The 22,247-nt window shown below is 37.3% G+C and overlaps 1 protein-coding gene across 1 annotated transcript in view; it reads right to left on the bottom strand.

Moving 5' to 3' along the window:
- The window catches only part of Ctnna3 (catenin alpha 3), a 1,668,564-nt gene that overhangs the window by 493,003 nt on the left and 1,153,314 nt on the right, over positions 1–22,247 (bottom strand). Inside the window, exon 11 of the mRNA XM_008835377.2 lies at positions 13,583–13,739. Within this exon, the coding sequence (XP_008833599.1) occupies positions 13,583–13,739 (157 nt within the window). The remainder of the gene's footprint in view (positions 1–13,582; positions 13,740–22,247) is intronic.

Raw genomic sequence — 22,247 nt, 5'->3', positions numbered from 1 at the left:
GAAATTTTGACTGTTTTTATTTTTAAGAAACACATGAGAAATATATATATATATATATACACATATTCTACTGAAATACTTGTTTATGGTTATGGGAAAATATAGAGCTGGCACTAATCTACAATAACCATGAGATTTTTGATGAGTTCTTACACACGTCCCTGGCAGAACAATTGACTTTTTTACTTACTACTTGAAATTTAAATTTATGACAAATAAGTAGTTCTCAGCCAGAGGACATTAAGAGTATGGCAAAAGCAGACTGGAGAGATTGCTCAGCAGTTAAGAGCACTGGCTACTCTTGCAGAGGACCTGGGTCTGTTTCCCAGAACCCACATTGCAGCTATCAACCATTTGCAACTCCAGTTTCAGGGTAATCTGATACTCTCATCTGGCCTCTGCAGGCATTTTCATGATATCAGTGTACTTACATATATGCAGGCAATACATTCATACAGATAAAATAAAAATAATAAACAACAATAAAAAGAGAATGGCAAAGGGGCAAGATTTTCATGTAGTTCGGATATCTTTTCGGAAAAGTATTAAAGTCTCCACCTCTACTGTCCTGGTAGTTATTTAGGTTCCTGTCACACAATGCTTGAAAGAAGCATAAATCCCATATTTTGTATTACTTGTTAGTGCCTAATTAAGTAGAAAAAAATCAAGTTCAGTGAATTACAAAATCAAATTTAAAACACATCAGATTTTACATTAGGAAGCAAAGTTTTGGCACGCAAACCTTTAGCACTGTGGGAAATGAGCTTCATCTTTTACAGAGGCAAAAGCAAAGAGCGATTATTCTGCACAATTACATAGCTAGAGGAAACCTTCATTTGGAAGCAATGCTATACCAACAAGAAAATCACTTTGCATAGCTGAGCTCAATTTTTGCAGTCTGCCTCAAATATTCATGTTTGATATACTTCCTGGTTTGGCAGGAAGTTTTGCATGTGATGGCTCAGAAACGCAACCATTGAATTCTGCCCCGAAACATCACTGGGGGTCACTCCCATAGAAATGAGTTTATTTTAATAAAATGAATTCAGTTAAGCAAAGGTTTTTCTAACCATCTTCATAATAGAATCTGTGTAAATCACAATCACCACAAAGCAGTAGAATCCGATCGTCTGGATAAGGCCAGGATGGGGTCAGTTGTTTCTCTTTCTTTATCTTTGTTCTCATGGATCTGGTGTTGGAACAGTCCTGCCCTGACCCTGTCATTTAAACAGTCTTCCAGAATCTCTCTAAATTCTATTAGGAAAGGAAGAGTCTCATTTTACCTCCCAAGCTTTATTCAAAGTAGCTCAGAAATATATATATTTGTGCCTTATACTCACCATATTAAATTATTCAACTCTCTCTCTCTTTCTCTCTCTCTCTCTCTCTCTCTCTCTCTCTCTCTCTCTCTCTGTGTGTGTGTGTGTGTGTAAAAACAAAGATTTTTGGAGGAAATGGCTTGAAATTTTGTTCATTTGGTGACACAACTGAAGGAGAAAAAACTGAAAACTGAGCTTAAGAGACAAGTATATGTAAACTCTTGAAGGTTCTAAACAGAAAATTTCAGGATCATGGTTCAAACATGACCTCTATATTTAGACATTAGAAAAAGAAGTGGAAACTAAGATCGAATGTTATACAATTTTAATAGGGAGCAAGAGGCTGACCAGACAATAATATATCTAAAATTAGTGATATTTTTATTTATCTTATACTTTTATCAGTTGAAGAATTCTCGGTATCCAGATTGAGTAAACATAATTATACTAGCTCAATTCATTCCAAGTGGAGCATTAAAAAGTGGAGGAAGTTTCTGTAGGCCTATTAGATGTCTTGGAATAGATATCTCAACACATATTAGTTGTTATAGCCTCAAGAAAAACAGAAATTTAAAAATGCACAAAAGCCAAAAAATTCAAGAAAAATACACATGTGCATGTGGATCTGCATTTAGGAAGATCTGTTAGGACCATAAATATTGATGCAGAAAAATAATAAATCTGTTTAAGTAATGATAGCCTAACTATGTTTCATGCTTTAATGCATATCTTAAATTAATAGTCATCATACGTGTTCTTGTTAAATAATCATTACACATGTTCTTGTTAAAGCTGTGAAACTATAATTGACTTAGTATCTTAGATGAGTTTCATTGTTCCATAGTAGTTCTTAGTGAAATTTAAGTATGTTAGATTAAAACTATGATATCAAAAAGTATTATGTTAAGTCAAAAATATTTCTTATAGAGTATGAAATACTTAGATTTTATGTTTTGGATTAAGAAGTGTCAAGACAGGGATAGAGAGATGGCTCAGCAGTTAAGAGCATTAACTGCTCTTACAGAGGAGCTGGGTTCAAATCTTAGCACCCACATGGTGGCTAACAACCATCCCTAACTCCAGTTCCAGGGAATCTGACATCCCTATCTGACCTCTGTGGGCAGTGCACAACATAGGTACACTTACATAAAAGCAGGTAATACACTCATAAACATTAAATAAATACTAAGAATTGTCAAGTCAGAAGGGTATTTTTGTCTCATCAAATTTGCCATGTAGTTGTGAAAAGTATTTTTATGGCATTTTTATACAACAGAACAGAGTATCACCTTCATGGTAGAAATGCAAATTTGAAGTAGACAGTAAATGACGGCACAGGAATTCAACATTGCTACTACAGAATTTCAACACTGTGATACCTGAAAATCAGTTACTTTTTTCCACATACATTGTTGAAAACTACATTCCCCAAACTAAATTTTACCTATATCCCAAAGTTTCTGAAGTTGGATAAACTACCATTATGAAAGTTACATATCAGTTGATCTGGAGATCACTGAATATTTCAAATTCGTATCTTACAATTAAGTACTGGACTTTTGAAGGTATCAAATATATTTATGTTTTAGTTTAGAAGTTTCAAAATCTTATTTATCATCACATGACAGGCCCATGTTTGCACTTGAAAAGCCTGAAATCTCAAAGCAAATGATTCCCTACAAGAAATTCTAAAAGAAAAAAAATTCAAAATTATCTATAACTGAATATGAATTGTTACTTATTTGTAAATTCATTCTAATTACACATTTTAGAAAATGTTCTGAGGAATGAGGCTGAAACTAGTTATTAGTACACTTTTCTAATATAGAGGTGGAGGAAGACAGTATTTTGGTAGACATAGATTGTATTTTGCATTTTATTTAAATTATCATCTAATTTATTATAATAAGCTACTTAATGTTTAATATGAAACCGTGATCAGAAATTCAAGTAAATAATTGAAAATGACCAGTTTCAAGACTGGTCATGACAAGAGCATTGCTGATAGATAACTCAGTGTCTTTTGAACATACTCTAACTTGATGCATTTTAATTTCCCTGTGAGGCCTTGTTTCCCTATAAGACTATAGATCCTGTGTGAATAAGTTCATTGGTCTTCATTTAGGACTGCATCTCTAGAGCAAACGTAATATTTGTTTATTGACATAATAAATGATACGCTTGTCAATTCCAAAGTGTTAATTGGACATATGCTTCAAGGACGTTTGGTCCCACATTATTTAGTGTCAAGAGCTCTCTGAGCACAGGAGCCAAGCATATCATGTGCATCTTGCCCTGTTCCTGTGAGAACATTTTCAGCTGTGGCTTTGCGACTTCATATGCCCAAAGTGAGAATATTCTTGCACCAGAGGGCTATTCTAATTAATTTGATGCTCTGTAGCTACCAGTTCAAAAAAAGAAAATGTCTTGCAGATTTGCATATCACTTTTCACCAAAATCCTAGAGGTGATATTGTAAAAAATCCCAGAAAAGGTTACACAGGGAATATCCAATATACAAAGTACAAGATATAAGAGAAAAGTTAAGATTCAGTGAAGCTTTACCATGAAATTGCGATGTTTATTACTCTATATATGTAAATCACCCTTAGTAATAAACCTTTGGAATCTGTTTATCTTTACAAAGCATTTTATTTTTTTTCCTTCTTTCCTTCTATTTGCTTATTTAATTTCTCTTTTATTAATCATTCTTTCTTTTTTATTTTTGGGACAGGGTCTGATGTAGCCCAAGATGGCTGTGAACTTAGGATATAGCCAAGAATGACCTTGAGCTCCTGATCCCTTACCTCCACTTCCTGAGTATTAGGGTTGCAGGCCACAATGCTCAGTAGAAAGCATATTTTCAATTTTATTATTAATATTCACATTCAAGTTTCAGAATCTCAGATAAGCACAATTTAGTGTTTCCAGGTAAGATATGGGTTGATCAAGGTGGAACTTTCTGTCTTATCACTCACCTCACAATCTTCTAGGCCACCACCTTTACGTCTTTATACTTATTATCTATTCTCATTAACTCCGTTATTATAAAAGCTTAAGAACAGATGAAATCATAAAATAACATAGAAAATAATCCATCAGCATCAACAAAAATAAATACTATTTTCATAGGGTTTTGTTCAGATATAATTTTACTTTTGTAAGATTTATTTTTATTTATCTGTATGTGTGTTTATCTGTGGGTCAGTATGTACACGTGAATATAGGTACCCTTGGAGGCCAGAAGTGTTGGATCCCTCAGAGATGGAGTTACAGGTTGCTGTAAGGCACCCGACATGTGTGCTGAGAATTGAACTCATGTTCTCTGAGAGAGCCATACATACCCCTAACTCCTAAGCCATCTCTCCAGCCTCTTGTTCAGGTATAATTTAAATCTAATTTACTTAATTTATTTCTTTTATGGAAAGTCACTCTGTGTTCTTTTATTAAATTTATTTATTTTTTTGTGTATGAGTATTTTGCTTACATATAAGTGCATCATGTGGATGAAATGCCCACAGGAGCCAGAAGAGGGCATCAAATCCCCTTAGAACTGGAGTTACAGATGGTTGTGAGCCACCATGTGGGGCCTGGGAACTGAATCAAGTCCTCTGTAACAGCAGCCAGCGCTCTTAAACATTGAGCAGTCTCTCTGGCTCCCTCACTGGGTACTTAATGATGGTTAAGCTTTCTTATTAATTTGACTGAATCTGGAAACAAATAAAAAGCAAGCTTTTAAGCTCTTCTGTGAGAGGTTTTCTTGACCAGATTATCTGCAGCCCAAAACCCACCCTAAATGTGAATGGCACCTTCCAGTGGAAACTCAGAAAAAAAGAGATGTCAAGAGGAAACTGCTTTTTGCCTATTTGCCTTCACTCCTTGGCAAGCTTGCCTTTGCTGTTGCTGCTTCTTAGCCATGTAGTTGATGGGAACAAATCCACAATATGAGTTTTACTGAGGATGTGCACATTTTTTTTTCTGAAATACCTAGAGAGTAATTCGTGGCAAAATAAACTACACGTCAAATACAAGCAGTTTAGCTTATCACAAAGATTATAAAAATTTCATTTCCAAATGCACTACAGGAGAGTTCTCTTTCTAGTACACTTTATTAACCAGTATAATCAGATTTTTCATTTTTTTTGACATCTGATGCTTATGCATCATAGTTTTCAAAAACATAAAAATAGGAAATATAAAAGTGCATTATCAAACATCAAATTGTCTAATATGCAAATAACTAACTAAATTTCATCCCAAATGCAGACAAAAAGTCAAAGATACTCTTTTAAGAGATTTACCTGTTTCCTAGTTATATTTTTAAAAAGGCCTATCAATGCTATTCAAGGCAATTTAAACTCATCTTTTTAATTTTTCAGCCTTATAACATGAGCTCTAATAGATCAGGTTCTAAAAATTTTATTCTGTTGACTGTTTTATGTCTGGGAACTTATAACATCCCTAACGTTATAAGGGTCCCACCAAATATTTATTAAATAAATATTGTGGATAAATGAGTTATTAAATTTTTGAAGGAGATCATTTAAAAAGTCAAAGACATCATCTTATATCCTAAATATCATATCTCAAAGAGGAAATGGCAGAACTGCCATTCTTTTTAAAAGTTATTTCCTTTCAAACATTCTTTACCCTATATTCCTCATATGCCCTTAAGATGAAGATCTACTCTCTTGGTGTCTGACTTATGAGCTACTTTAGAAATAAAAAGTTTGGTAGAGAAACTTGTGGGAAGCACTTTGTGAGAAAATGATTATTTTTATTTCTCTTAAATTATGTATTGATATATAAAAGTTGAATACACTTATGGCATACTACATGAAGATGTGTATGTTGTGCTTTGCTAAATCACACCAACTGATATGTGCACTACATCACATACTTTTGTGCCTACAACAGTTAAAATCTACTCTGTAATTTTAAATTCTACAACACATTATTGTTAACTATGGTCACTACCATTGTGTGAAAGATACCTTGACTCTTCCTAGCCAAATGAACTTTGTACACTTTATCCAACATCTTCACAGTCTCTGCAACCTCCAGTTTCCACCATACTGTGCATCTACAACTTGGAATTTGTAGGATAATGCAGCTTTTAGCTTCTTTTTAAAAATGTATGTGGAGCTTTCATAGCTCACCCTCTGCAATCATTCTGCAAGCAGGCATTTTTTACTGATGAAAATTCCCAAGGAATCTGTGAAAGTCTCTAATATACATCAATATCATCTTGCAGCTCAGATGCATGATTTTTTTTTTGTTTTAGAGATGTTGTATTTGTACTCCAAAGATGAATGAGAGGGATACTACTTTCTGGGTTCCAGGAGGACCTTTTCGAAGCAGGTAGGTAAAACTCCCTGCTCTCTTCTACCTGCATTTCTAACTGAAATTCACAGTCATTCACAGTGCTCAGAGACACATGCTGTACCCAAGTGGGTGGAAAAATACTGTGTGACAAAGTGAAACTTTCCTTCTAATCCCTCACCTAATCTACAAAATGCCTTACAGGACTGAAGTTATGAAGATTTTTATTCAAGCAAATTATATTAATTAAAGTACATGTGCTTCATGATTAGAATATGTCCTTAAAGTTGAGACAACAGCCCATAAAACCTAAATGCAAACAAAATGATAAGACTGCATTTGATTATGTTTGGTGGCAGTCTCTGTTAATTTACCTGGTTATTGAACATCATATATTTGTTCATAACATGATGTACATAGTGAGACTCCTGTAAGCAAATGTTTTACACCTATTGTTTATTACCTGGAGATTTTGTGAGTACAAAATTGGTGCATCTGAAGAATTTGAGAACCACACATCATGTTGTTATACATGTCTAAAATGCAAACCCTTAATACAATTTAAGATTATTGTGATTGTCCAGGCCCAAACTTAAAGTGACAGGAAAATTGTGCATTTGATTTATTTTGACAAAGACAAAAAAGGACTTCCAATTATGACCAACCATCTACAGACTGAATCCTTAACATCCTAACCACAGTCTTGCAGAATCCCTACTGTTCATTCCAATAAGAGTATTTTGAGTGATCTTGCCTCTTGGTGCACAGAATTATGTGTGATAAATTCCAGTCCACATGCCCCAACTACTTTTCAGTCATGTAAGTACAAGCAGTAATTCACAATGTAATTGCTAACAGAGGAACAATGGATTGCTTTGGAGGCCTCTATTCAATCACTTTTGAACACATGCTTTCTTTCCTTTCTTATACCATGACTTATATAAATTTTCACATGAAGTTTTTGAGCAGTCTTTGCATATATGGTCTTGTGAAAATATAAGCACAAATATTTTAAGGCAAAAACATAACCATGAAAAGACGGTCTCTTCATTTTAGTCAATGGCATGAAAGATTCTCACTGTGCATCATCTCTGGACAAGTCTTGACAAACAAGAGCTTCTATACTTGGTACATTTAGACCCGGTTATTCAGCCTGAGCTAGGATCCCTTCAACAATGTGATCCTCACCTTTCAATAACTGCATCACTGTCAGTCAAGTGCATTAATTCTTTGGACACAGAAGAGGAAAAAAACAAGGGAGCATTTACCTTATACTACAGGTTCTAATTCTCATGTTGTAATGGATTTTAATTTCATTACTTCTAAGAACAATACCTACCACTACATCATCTACTTTTACAAGGAAGGCTTTGATGTCTGGAGTTAGTGTTCTCATCTGATATAGTTTTTGATGCTGTCATTTAAATTTTTTAGGTGCATGCTTCTTACAACAGTCTATGTCTATAAATATCCAGGGGAACCCTGTGCTTCTGTTAAACTCTTGACTCATGTCTTCCAAGCCACATAGTCACTTTCTCATGGTTTTCTTTACTGGGAATGTTTATCCAATTTCTTCAAGGTTCAATTCAACAATTTAGTCAAACAGTTTCCTTTTAAACAATTTCCTCAATAGCTTGACAGGGTATAATCATTAATTGTATGTATAGGTTTTGTTCTATGACTATCATAATATTATTGGTAGAAAATGTATGCATTAGATTGTGAATTTTCTGAAAGAATAATTTTGCTTCACTGCGTTGACACTGATACTCACTTTCATCAAAATTCATTTTTGTAGGTTATGATTAAAATTTTCATATTTAATCAGGCATGGTGGTGCATGCCTCTAATCCTATCACTCAGGAGGCAGAGGCAGTGAATCACTGTGAGATACAGTCCTGCCTGGTCTACAAAGCAAGTTCCAGGCCAGTTGGGGCTACAGGGAGACCCTGTCTCAATTTTTTTTAATTTTCATATTTAAAAGGATATATCTATACTGAAGCACATGGGGCCTATACCCAACAGAAGTTTTAATAATGTACATTGGAAAATAATACATATGCAAAATGTATGGCAATGTGATTTCTATAACTATGATTCATCTCTCACAATGCCTACCTCACAAATAACACATTAAGATTTAGTAGTGTTTTATATGCAACTAATGTAACCTTTTGGTTTTGCTAACATAAAGCGTTTATTTGGCATTGATTTATGAGGAAACATTGAAGATCTATTTATTTTACATTTCCTTTGTCAAATGACTTAGATTACAACATTGTAAGAAGCCAAAGATCATGTCTATAAACTGAAGGCTGTTGGTACATTTTGATGACAGTATCAGAGTTATTTTTGTCTTTGTTTGAGAATCACTACTTTTCTTTATTTGGATAAAAATTTTAAAAAAAAGGTCCTTGGTGTAGCTCAGTTGGTAGGCTGCCTGCCCTTGGTTAGAACCCCATTACCAAGTGGGCGTGTAGGTACACACCTGTAATCTCAGCATGCCGAAGATGAGGTCTGGAAGTTCAGAAATTCAGTATCATTCTCAGCTGCATAGAGAGTTCAAGACTAACATGGCTACAGGAGATATGACATGATCTCAAAAAAAAATCAAACACTATTATTGGCTATTAAAATATTTTAATATATTTATTTTTGTTTACGTGTATTAGTGTTTTGCCTACATGGAGGGATTATGGGAAGGTGCTGATGGGGAAGAGGTTATAAAGATAATTAAGATGTATATGAGATATATAACAAAGAAAATATAGAAATAATAAATAAATAAGTAAATAATAAATAAATGCATGACGTGAACAGTATCTGCAAACCAAGGAGGTCAGAGAGGACATTGAACCCTCTGGAACTGAAGTAACAGATGGTTGTTAGGCCTGATGTTTGTGCTCAGAACTGAACTTGTGTCTGCTGGAAGAGGAGCCCATGCTCTAAACAACTGAGCTATCTCTTTAGGCCCAGCTACAGAAATTTTAAAAGCCCAAGAAAAACCTCAATTGTTCATAAAAATTCCTTATTCTTAATTTTCTCTAGGTAATTCACACCTTTATGAGCTTTATGTCAGTTGGTGTGCTTAATAAACAGATGAATTATTCTAAATAAAAATGCATTATTTCAAAGGATCATCTTAAAACACTAGGAAAAACCTTCACTTTTGCATATACTGGCAACTTCAAAAAAAAAAAAAAAAATCAAAAGACCTCAAAGAAAAGTAACCAGTTTCTTGGCTAAAAGTCAAAATGTCCTTGGGTCTCTTAGTAACATACTCTGTTCCAAAGGCCAAAAATGTCAATAATATTTGGGAGCTCTTATCTAACACCTAAAAGATTTTAGGGATTACCTCTTCAGAGGAGGAATATAAGAGTAGCAAAAAGCACCCCCTCCAAAGAAAGAGTGCATAAAGTTGTCAGAAAAAAGTGATGGGGAGATATGGGAAGAGTTGGAGGGGAGGGAGTGGGCATGGATTTGATCAAAACACCTTATATGCAGGTATGAAATCTCAATAAAATTTTTTTAAGTTAAAAAAAATCTTCCCCAAAGACATCCTGTCAGAGAGTGACCACCCACATCATAACTTCATGAACCACTCCTGGCCATCAGAAAACACAGCTCCATCTATTGCTTAACCTGGTATCTTCCACCTCTGACTTCTAGCTTGGTGCTAAAATGATGTGTAAGGTCAGTTAGATTCTCACTTATTCAACTAGGAATACTCTGAGAAAAGAGATCATCATCGGTGGAAACATATATTTTCAAAACTTTAATGCTACAAAAATCATCACTGGAGTTCTCCCTAAAACAACATAATAGAAATTCATGAAGACCAAACCATGAGGGAGCATACGAAACAACTCCTCCTTTTCCTCCTCCTCCTCCTCTTCTTCCTCTTCTTCCCATTTTCTTCCTCTTCTTCTTCCTCCTCCTTTTCTTCCTCCTCTCCCTCCTCCTTCCCCTTTTCCTCCTCCTCCCCCTCCTCCTCTTCTTCTTCCTCCTCTTCTCCCTTTCTTCCTCCTCTTCTTCCTCCTCCTCTTCTTCCTCCTCTCCCTCCTCCTTTTCCTCCTCCTCCTCCCCCTCATCCTCCTCCTCTCCCTCCTCCTCCTCCTTTCTTCCTCCTCTTCTTCTTCCTCTTCTTCCTCCTCATCCCTCTTTTTTTCCTCCTCCTCCTCATTCTCTTCTTCCTCTCCTGCCTTGCTAATAAGTTCTGATTTTATTCATATATTAGATGACTAGGCATAAAGTTTGAGTTATGAGGTAGTCCTAGCCTAGGGATGTGCTAGCATCTGGACCAGCTCATGAGAGCTCCTTCCATGCATTTCTTACCAACTCAAAGTTTAGTGACAGCACATGGGTGGCTCAAAATCTGTCCAGATGGGAGAATTTTATGTACAAAAAGCAACAAGTCGTTCTTTCTGGGATGGCCCCATCTGATGGCCCCAAGTCAATTATTTATTAATCATGTCAACACTCTAAACTCATCATGGAAATTCCATCCTTTTTCCACTGATTACTCTAGGAGAGAGGAAGGGGTGAAATTCTGACTTGCAATGGAGTCAGGGAACTAATGGCAGGCACATGGGAAAGATTTTCTCCTGTATAAGTCACATCCTCTCTTCCTGTTTTCAGTCATATTGTGTAATGGATTGAGGATGTATGTTTCAAGATGCGACTGTGACAGAAGGGTGAAAGAACCCAAGGATGCCTGTAAATATCCTTAATAACCTGTACTACTACCAACCAGAGCATCCAAACTGCATCCAAGTGGGATCAGTCCATCCTTGGCATGGGGTATCTTGGAATGTGTTAAGTGTAACACATTCTATACTGGCAACTAAACAATGTAGTGATCGCATTCATCCTCTCTGTATATACAGAACTCTTGGAGCTACTTCACAATAAAACCATATGTCAAACGAGTTACATGAAATAAAGAGCAATGTTTGCCACATTGTTTTTCTTTGTTTTTTTCTTTTTCTATTTTATTTTGTTTTGATGTACCCCAGGGTGTCCTCAAATTTTTTTATCTTCCTGCCTCAGCCTCTACTCCCTGGATAGTGCTATAATTACAGGTGTGAGCACCACCCCAGATTTAAAGCTAGTTTCATGACAGCATGGTGACACAGACTTGAAATCCAAACATTGGAGGCTGAAGCAAAGGGATCAGGAGTTTGACAAGTGCCTGGGCTACACTGTGAGGCCCTGTCTTTAAAAAAAGAAACAAATAAAAGAGACCCAGAGGCTGCTGGGTCCAATTAAACCAACGCTCCAGAAGAAATCATGAGCTCACACACTGAGGACCATGAGTTGCCTGAATCTCAGACCTCCCAGGGACCTACTAACCAGCAAGACTTGGCCAATTAGTGGCCTCTTTTTTGTCTGCCCAAGGAATTCTCCCTGGATGTTGTCAATATTACTATACTAAGAAGTTGTTTGAACTAAAGAAACAACTAAAGATTCTTAAAGAACTTAGCACTTAACAATTAAATTATGAAAGGCTTCCTTAACATAAGGCATTGATCTAATTTATATTACAAAGTCTATACTGGAAAAGCAAATAGTCCAAAATATGCTCATATACTATATAAGTAAAATTGTAACAAAGAAGTGTTAAAATTGGAAAATTTTAGAATAAGTAAAATATAATTTATCTAAATGCTAACAAAAAAAGAAAGACACAAATAATGGGATTTTGAGAAATCTATAGGATGGAAACTTATGCAGCCAACTGTGCATAAAATACAAATGTATTTTATATATGTATATGTATTTATATTTATGATATAGCACAAGCATTTGAAAATACAGTTACATGAATTAAAAAAATCTGAATGGAGAAAATTAGGTATCAGTGATTAGTTCTCAAGGGACAGATCAGGAGCAAGCCATCTCTTCCCCAAATTATTTTCTGTATTTTAAAGTTGTTAATTCAATAAAAGTAAAGTCACTTGAAAATAATTGGAATACATTTTTTATCATTCGTGTAACCTTAAAATACATATTTCTGTAGTAATTGTTGAGGATGGCACAGCGAGCACAAATGAAAGTCACAAGTTCAATAGATTAGGTGGAAATCCACCAGAAAACTTAAATAAATTGACATTAGAGATTCATGAGCACTTCCATTTTATTAAAAAGTAATGTCAACATAACTTAAGAATGTTATCCCAAAAATAAGAAGAGTAAAAGAAGGGTGTGTATAAATATATTTAAGATTACCTTTACTTGTTAAGACAATAAAAATGGCAAAATCTGTAGCTACTTGAGGTGACAGTAGAGTAAGGAGAACGAGGCCTGCCTCTGAGGTTCGGTTTGTCACAGTGCTGCCCACCTGTGGCGGCCCATTCCAACCTGATCAGAGAGTCATCTGGCGTCACAAGGAGTGGGAAGCCCATCTGTTACTGATGGGCTTCAGTTAGATCTTAGATGTGTTTCTCTCATTCTTTAGATTAGACGTGGGAGCCCAATTACCACATGGTGTTTTCCCATATTTACATGTTTGTGTATGTCTTCCCTGAGTAAGGAAAAATTTAGTTAGCAAATAAGTTTGGGCAAATCAAGTTCTTTAAGTACATTGAGGGTTGTGTGGATTTATTAAAGTGAGGAAAAGTCGAGACTTCCAATTCCTATTTTCCACACTCCTTTTTTTCCAGAAAGCTCAAAAAAAGGACCATTTTGAAATGTTACCAGAGAGATGGCATAATGTGGAATGTCACTTCCCACCAAACCTGAAGACCTGAGTTCAATCGCCCCAGCCCCCTGAACACACAAATTAGAAGGAGAGGAATGACTCTTGCAAGTTGTTCTCTAGCCTCCACACATGTGCTGTGGCATATACATGCACATACCCATACACAACTCCCACACACACACAAATAAATAAATTAAAATAAATGAGCAATAGTTCATGTGTGAATTAAAAGACCAACTTACCAGATACAGCAAGGAAGTCATCAATGCTTGTGATGTCATCCACAGCTTCTGTGAGAACACATATGTAATGTTCCCATGTGCGCTTATACATGTCCATGGTGTTTTTGACCACATGACTCTTGGGTCTTGAAGCCAAAGCAAGCGCAGCATTTATAACCTGTAAAGAGATAGAACACTGTAAAGATACAGTCACTTCCTTTTGGAAATAACTATCACTGTGCAGATAGCAGATATTCTTCCCTTTTTAAAGACTGCTTTCATTCATCCTTTACAACCAGGTAACTTGTTGTATGTCATTTGTTCTTTGCTTTTGGCAATCTTTTAGTATAGGTTTGGCAGTAATTTAATTAATTTAAAAAGTATTTATTGCAGCCGGGCGTAGTGGCCCATGCCTGTAGTCCCAGCACTTGGGAGACAGAGGCAGGTGGATCTCTGTGAGTTCAAGGGCAGCCTAGTCTACATAGTGAATTCCAGGCCAGCTGGGGCTACAGGGAGACCTTGTTTCAAAAATAACAACAAAAAACCCCTATTTATTGCATGTCATTGTCAAAGGATTGCAGAATGTACAAATATAATACATGTCTGCATTGAGGAGTTTAGACACACTCAATGTGAAAGACCACATATGACAAAAGCAATGTAATGCACAGTTATTGCCAACAGAATAAATCGTGGTCAGGACAATTTAAAGAGAAGAGAGATCACCTTCAAAATAAGGGCTAAGGAAAATCTTTGAGGAAGTATGATATTTATTTATTTTGTTTTATGCCTGTTTGTTGAAATTTTGTGAGAGTCACACCATACAATTAGACGGTACTAGATCATGTCCCTTATCCACACCGTTTCTTATTGCTCCCCCACCCAATGTAATCGACATAGGGCCGAGCTTAATACTAGTCTTCTACTAAATAGTTATCATACTTGTTTATTTTTATTCGCATAAGTGTGTGCTTGTGCCCACAGAGGCCAGAAGAGGGCACCAGATCCCTTGAAGCTGGAAATTCCAGATGGTTGTGAGTCTCCAACCCTGGGTGCATGGTTCTGACCTTGGGTCCTCTAGAAGAGCAAAGAGTTCTCTTAATCTGTGACCAGTCTCTCCAGTCCCATAGTGCAACATTTAATTCACATTGGACAATTAAGCGATGGATACCGCCCATATACAAATCACTAAACTATAGCTTTGACTCCTTTGAGAGTAAATACCTCAGTGGTAGGCATTCATAGATTCGTTCCATATTTCACATAGGTATCTGTATAACTTCTGTGGAGTTAATACTCTATTCAGAGAAAGCAGTGTGTGGGGAGGGGAGGTAACGGTTCTAGGAAGACTGTGCAGTGATCAGGCGTGTGCATAAAATCATTCGTAGGGAGGATCTGAAAACTGGGAAGCAAAGAGTCAAGAAAGGAGAAAATTGAAGTTCTGAGAGTACGGCAAACCGCCTCACCAGGGCCTGGGTGGGCAAAGGGGCATAAGAATGCTGACTGTGCTGCTCAGAACAGGGCCTCTGCTGGACAGAACTGGAAAGGCTTGCTGACTCTTGAATAATTTGTTCAGAACTGTGCTTTAGATATCTGAAGTTCTCAGCAAACTTAGGAGGTTATAAGAAAAAGCCAGACCTATGATGGTGGAGATAGTGAAAAAGATTTCACAAGGCTTTCTATTAATTGAAGAAGGATAGGTCAAAGATCACTACCAGAAATATCAAGCAGCTGTTAATAAACCTGTGGAAAGCAATATTTTAAGACATAGATATATGTTTACAGTAGTGCAATAGCTGTAGATTATAAAATATGCTTCCTTGTGTGGCATTTGAAGTAAGAATGCATGGGAACATGGTGGAAATGAAAGTTAAATGAATATATGGAGCAAACTGATGGTCTGCGAGTGCTGGGATGTGAAGTGATTTTTTATTGCTTTGTTTTTGTGGTACATTTTTCAAGCTCCTATGTATTGAATATGTCTTGGTTATATAGTCATAATAAGTGAGCCATTCTTCAAAGAAAGATGATTAACGTAGTCTTTCCATGAGCATTGGAGAGAATGATCATGGGATCATGGGAATGAGGCATGTTGGCAATCCAGGTAGTGTTACAGAGGCAAATTGATAAGGGATGTAGCTGTCGTATTTACAGAGGTCGGATTTGAAGCCACTCTTTGAGTTCACACAAAATCCAATATGTGGACAGAGACATGTGGCTGAAATTTGTTTTCCTGCCCAACCCTAAGTGACACATCTACAGTGGACCCTCTACACCTAAAGCTTGTGAATCAGTGGTAGAGAGAACACTAATACACCCTTCCACTTTCAAAAGTGAAGCTTCCTCATACAAGAGTGTGATGCACACGGAAGGCCACAAGTAGCAAATTTTAGAGAATAAGAGACGGTAGAGTCCACTTCCTCGGATAGGAGTCCTAAACTAACCTTCACCCACCCAGGGCTCAGGGACCATTGTGAAGAGAGCGTGGACAGATTGTAAGAGCCGGGTTTGGTGCATGAACATGAGGAAACTTGGGAGTTCAGGCCTCTGGAAACGTGCTCGTGAACTTATAACAATGGTGACTGCATGCACAAGACCCATGCCGACTCAATCAGACAAAAAAAAACAAAACAGCATAGAAGGGGGAAATATGCAGCAGGCCCCAACCGTAGCCAAGGAACCATTAGAGTAGATCATCTTTAAGGGAGTGACTCTAAATAGACTCACTAGACTTGCACCAAGGAACTTCTGGATAGAAATGCTTGACTAGATAAGCTTTAACATATGACAGATTACCTGAAACCTGGGGGGGGGAGTATGGGAAGAAGGGAGGGTGGTCTAAATTTGATTAAGTTGTATTGTAACAATTGCACAAAAACTCAATAAAAATATTCACGTTCCATTCATTCGTTAGTAATTGAAGCTAAGTGTTGCTGTGTAGCAATCTTCTATTAAATTCCATATCGGACACTAGTTCATCACAATAGGAAAGATGCTATGCCCATTTCTATTCCAAAACAGCCCATAATCTGATTGAGAAATGAGATCATCTCCAGGCAACTGCCACCAGCCAATGGAACTGACTTCAGGCTATCTTTGAACCAGCAGATTCCCAAGCCAGAGACCTGGAGTCTCTGATCCAGGTGATCTGAGATAAGGCCTCATTCATCATCCCACCAGAGGAAGAAACTGAAGGAAAAACATTTTTCATCCCAGTTACTTAGCTGAGGAAAAGCAGTCAGGAGGCAAACCCTAGCACTCCAAAGACAGCCTTTCCCATTCTAAATCCCTACCAGCAACCTTTCAGTCAGTCAAATCTCCCTGATCCACCTCTCACACATGCCATGTTCTTTTTGTTTCTATTGAAAATAAGTGTGACGCCATAACATGGAGTTTCCATTTTAATTTTGAAAAAAAAATACTTGCATTCTTTCCTTCTTATAATGATCTTAGCATTGTGTATTGTGATGCTTCAAATATTAGTGCCTAAAAGTTCATCAAAATCTGGGTTATGGTTTTGCTACTTGGATGCTCTGATTCCATACCAGACCTTAGCATCTTCCCCGTTGAACAGATGGAGATGGAGACATTAAAACCTCCTTACTGTCTACTGCCCACTCCTGGACCTTGGTATGGGAACTTTTGACTTTCTGAAATGGGACTGTAGTGCTGGACAAATGATTACAAGAAATTCTAAATAAGCATATGACACTTAAAAACAAAATCCCTGCGAAGTCCACTGAGAAGCCTGGTAAGTGTGAATTATCCCACAGGTGTCTAAGTGTGGGAAGGCCCCTGTATTTCATGAGGACAGGTGGCCCAAAAGACTAAAATATGAAAGATAAGTAGTTATTAGTAGGAAAGGTGCTTATTTTCCTTGCTGTTAAAATATATATTTTATTGATGTATATTTGTGTGTATACGCAGCATGTGTGCGGTGCCCATGGAGGCCAGAAGAGGGTGTCTGATCCCCTGGAGCTGAAATTTCAGGTGGATGTGACCTTCCCAACATGGGTTCTGGGAACTGAACCTGGGTTCTCTACAAAAGTAGCAAACTTTCTTAATCACCGAATCATTTCTCCAGCCCTAATTTTCTCTCTCTTAAAAAAATTATTTTTTTATTTTATATGTATGAGTGTATTGCCTGCATGTATATAAATACATTGCCTATGGAAGTCAGAAGAGGGTGTTGATTTCCCCTGGAACTGGAGTTACAGATGGTTGTTAGCTGTCCTGTGGGTGCTGGGACTCGATCCCAGGTCCTCTGCAAGAGCAGCCAGTGCTCTTAATCACTGAGCCATCTCTCCCGCCCCTTAAAAATAAATAAAATTTAAAAAAAAACAAATAAAAAACAATAGTCTAAGCAAAGAACTATCAGCAAATACAAGCTAGCCCAGTTCCTGAGGAAGGCTCTGTAGAGAGGACATAGGAAGAGAGAAGGAAGGAAAATCAAACAAGAGACTGGAACAGACACAGAAGAGGAATGATGGAGTTAAAGTGCTGAGGGTGACAGAAGACATCTGAGGTCAGGAGGTAGAAAAAAAAGGTGTTTAAAGGGCACATGACAGAGATCGTCTCTAAAAGTCAGTGGTAAAGGAGAAAATAATGAGAATTAACAAGTTTTGTTGAGGAACTTTGGATGCACCTCCATTGGTAGAGCAATTGCCTCATGTGATGATTAGTTTTTTACTGTCAATTTGACACAGTGAAAAATTACCTGGAAAGAGAGTCTCCATGAGGCATTGTCTGCATTGGGTTGGCCTTTGATAATGTCTGTTGGAGACTGTCAAGTTAATTAACGTGGGAAGACTGAACTCACATTGGGTAGCACCATTCCCTAAGCAGGGGCGTTGGATTGTTAGAGAAGTCAAGCTGAGCAGGAAGCAGGCCTGCATGCATTTGTCTCTGCACTTGAATGTGGGCGTGATGTGACCGGCTGCTTCTGGCTTCTGCCATGGTAACATCTCTGCTACGACAGCCTGAAACATGGAACTGTAATCAGAGTAAACTCCTTTCTTCCTTACGCTGCTTTTTGTCAGGGTATCTTACTACAGCAACAGAAATGAATCTTGAACACCACCAGGCACAGAAACTTGGCTTCAGTTTCCAGCATCACAAACCAGGCATTATCGGTTCACACCTTCAATTCCAGTACTTGGGAGGTGGAGGCAGAGAGATCAGAGGTTTAGAGTCATCCTCTGCTACAGAATGAGTTGCAGGTCAGCCTGTCTCAAAAATAAAAGGGAAGATTTTGGATATTTGGACTCAGAAAATGTGACACCTTGGTATCTCAGAATGGTGGATGTAAGATTCAGACTTTACCAAATAAAAGAAGCCCTTTCCATCCAGCAACCTAAAACCTACACCTTGTGGAAATGGCTTCCCTTTTCTACTGATTGCTACAGGTAGAAGGGTGAATTCAGTCTCTTAAAAATATTATGTTGATATTCTTTTCTTTTCTCTCTTTGCTTATAAAAGAGGAGCACATTAAATTTTAAGGAAACACACTCTGACTTTGGAGATAACTCTGGCACAATACCCCTTGACTTCAGTTTTAGAGTTTTATGAACCTATTTACTTGCAATGTGCCATTGTGTGCACTGCAAAACTCTGGTCTCCACAGTTTCTTGTTCCCTGAAATTGTACAGCTGTGCGCACATTCGCCTGTACTGAAATTATACCTTCACAATAAGGCATGCCTTTAAAGTACTGGTGTAGAAGTCCCAGTGTGTATATGGAGTCATGAATATCTAACAGGTTATATTTTATGGGAATATTTCCAGCTCAGCTGCTGATCCAATCTATCTGATTCAACACTGTGCTCTATGAGGAAGCTTTATCCTACTTGACTCTACTGAGAGCTTTAGCTTAAATCTAGAAGCAGACATGATTTGGAGGATGCACCTTCTGGAAGGCAGAACAAACTATTTCTCCCGGTGTCACAGAGTTAAGATTTTATAACACATACTGGACACAAAAGTGACCATTCTTAAATCTTCTCCACATATAAACGAACAATTGTTCATGAATTTTCTTGATTTCTGAGGCGGTTTTCTTTCTTTCTATTATGGTTGTGATGAGACTATATCAGAATCACTCTGGACTCTGACAATTACCTGGTCAGTCAGTCAGCCTAAAATGCAGGCTCTTAGTATATTTTCACTCAACTCTCTTTGTGACCTCACAAACAGCTCCATGCTTCCAGTTGCTACTTGCTTTAAGCCACTGCCTTTACTACACACCATTTTCTTAAATGCAGGAAGAATCATGTCTTTCCCTATTACCAATAACTTTTGGTAGACTCTTAGCTGACTAATGGCATAATCCGACCTCCCTCTCACTATAGACCTCCACAGGCTGGACCTCACCAATGGTCCCTGCTTCATTTTAGTGTCTGACCCAGGCACAGTCTTTGACTAGCACTGTCTTTGACAAGATGCATTTTGGTAGTTCTGATTTTGCTCTGATTTCAGTATTCCTTCCCTTTCTCCAGTCTACCTGATAAAACAAGTTCTACTTACAAAAACTCATGGAGATATCACTGCACATCCTGCATCTTCCACATCCCTCTGCCCAACCAAGCAAATTTCTCCTTTATGCTTCAAAATCACCTTTTCCATAAAAGTGAATAACAGTTACCCTGTGATACTCTGTTTAGAGGTCTCTTTCTGGAGGTCCTGTAGGGATCTGAAAATATATGCACATCAAAGTCGTCTACTAAAACCTTAACTAGAAAGGGCTGATGGAGCTCAGGGAGGAACGAAGGAAGGATTATGGCAGGTCTGTCATAAGGAAGAAGAAATGAATAGACTGGGGAGACAAGAGAACAGAATAAATAATCTCCTGTCTGCAGGAGGGACATGGAGAAAGCACACACAGATTAAAAGGTGCCAAGAGAGGTAAACACATCAGAGACAAGAAGAAACTGGGAGTTGGCTGCTTTTGAGAGCATCCAATTTGGGGATAAAAGGCCACAGAAATAGCAATAATAATAATGGTAACAAATGTGAGTACTTAAAGTCCACATTTGTGTCAAACACTGTTCCGAGCACTTTGTATAAATTCACATAATTTTTAGCACATCCTGAGTGGTGTACTCCACAGCACTTCCCACACGACACTGTTATTAGGAAGAAGTTGTCTCTCTGTCCTATATCGAGTTCAAGCTCCTAACTGGTATGTCATGCTGCATTCCATAGTAATATTATATTACTTTATCACACCGTCAAGGACTCTCTAATCCTTATAAGTAAAATGACCTTATTGATGGAAACATTATACTAGGTTAGAGGAAAAATTAGTGTGTCTGTATAATAAAAAATAACAAAATTCAGAATTTTAGCCATCTACTTATTTAATATTCTGCAATATTTAATTTTTTGCAGAAAAAACTCCTTTCCTTCCAACTTCCCTTTTGTGTGCAATTTTTTATTTAAAAAAATTCTACATTAAGAATATGGTTGCAAATGAGTTGGAGAGATGGCTCGTTGTATAAAGGTGATTGCTACCAAGACTGAGGACCTGAGTTTGATTCCCTGAAGCTAGTGGGAAAAGAGAACCAACTCCCCAAGTTGTCCTCTGACCTACACACACACACACACACACACACACACACACACACACACACACACAACAAAAAAAAAGGGAGGAGAGAGAAAAAGAGAGGAGAGAGAGAGAGAGAGAGAGAGAGCGAGAGAGAGAGAGAGAGAGAGAGTCACAAACAGAAGACCACTGGAGTGCTCATTAGAAAAGTACATGAAAGACCTTCCCTGAACCAGGGGTGTTTTCTGAGTTCGAGGCCACACGACCATGTTTCTTCTAGTGAAGATGGTCATTATCAACATCTCAGGCCAGTAGATCAGGCAGTGCAGACACAGAAGTGATTTGCTCAAAGTCAAGGGGCTTCACTGGGACTTTTGCTTTGCCTCAGCCTGATTTTATTGTGTGCAATTCTTTTATTTAAAAAAATTCTACCTTAAGAATATGGTTGCAAATGAGTTGGAGAGATGTCATAAATGAGTTATGACATCTCCTTCAAGGTTTGCTTTCCCAGAATGCAGGGGTGTGGAAGAGTTGATTTAGGAGAGTTGAGCTATTTGGATTAACAGATCTCACTAAGGTTCCTTCTGATTTTAATGTATTTAATACTATGATCTGAAATTTACATACTTGAAAAATATCTAAAAAACAATTACCTAAAAAGTTAAAATAAATCTATGCAATTAATTTTTTCCCAGAGACAGTTCAATACTGGCATTGATACAAATAATCTTAAGTTTTTGGTTAATACAGCAAAAGCACTTTGTGAATTAAAGAATGAGTCATGCATAGATCAAGAGGTCTGATTGCTGCAGTGTCACTGCATGGAGAGTAACTTAAAGGAACTAGAGAGATGGCACTGCACAGGCCTCTCAGCTTGTATATGAACTGAATTTATATGTCTTCTGCTTAAACTGGTCTTCCATATTAATTTCTGGATTCTAGTAACAGTAGTAGCAGCATCAAACCAAGGTTCTAATTCCAGCCATTCCTCTTGGTTGCTCAAATGGTTTTCTACTGCCTGATGCTTCCCACAACCTATGCAGCTTTTTCCTCGTATTTTTCACTTCTGATCAGATTCTATTTTGTCTTCTTTTGCTTTACAGTTCATTTATGGAATATACACTCGCGCTTTGAATGAAGGGAT

The sequence above is a fragment of the Nannospalax galili genome, unplaced genomic scaffold, assembly GCF_000622305.1.
Source record: "Nannospalax galili isolate Female #2095 unplaced genomic scaffold, S.galili_v1.0 scaffold116, whole genome shotgun sequence".
Classification (NCBI taxonomy): domain Eukaryota; kingdom Metazoa; phylum Chordata; class Mammalia; order Rodentia; family Spalacidae; genus Nannospalax; species Nannospalax galili.
Note: the sequence above shows the minus strand (reverse complement) of the source record. Positions and strands in the feature narration are given on the sequence as shown.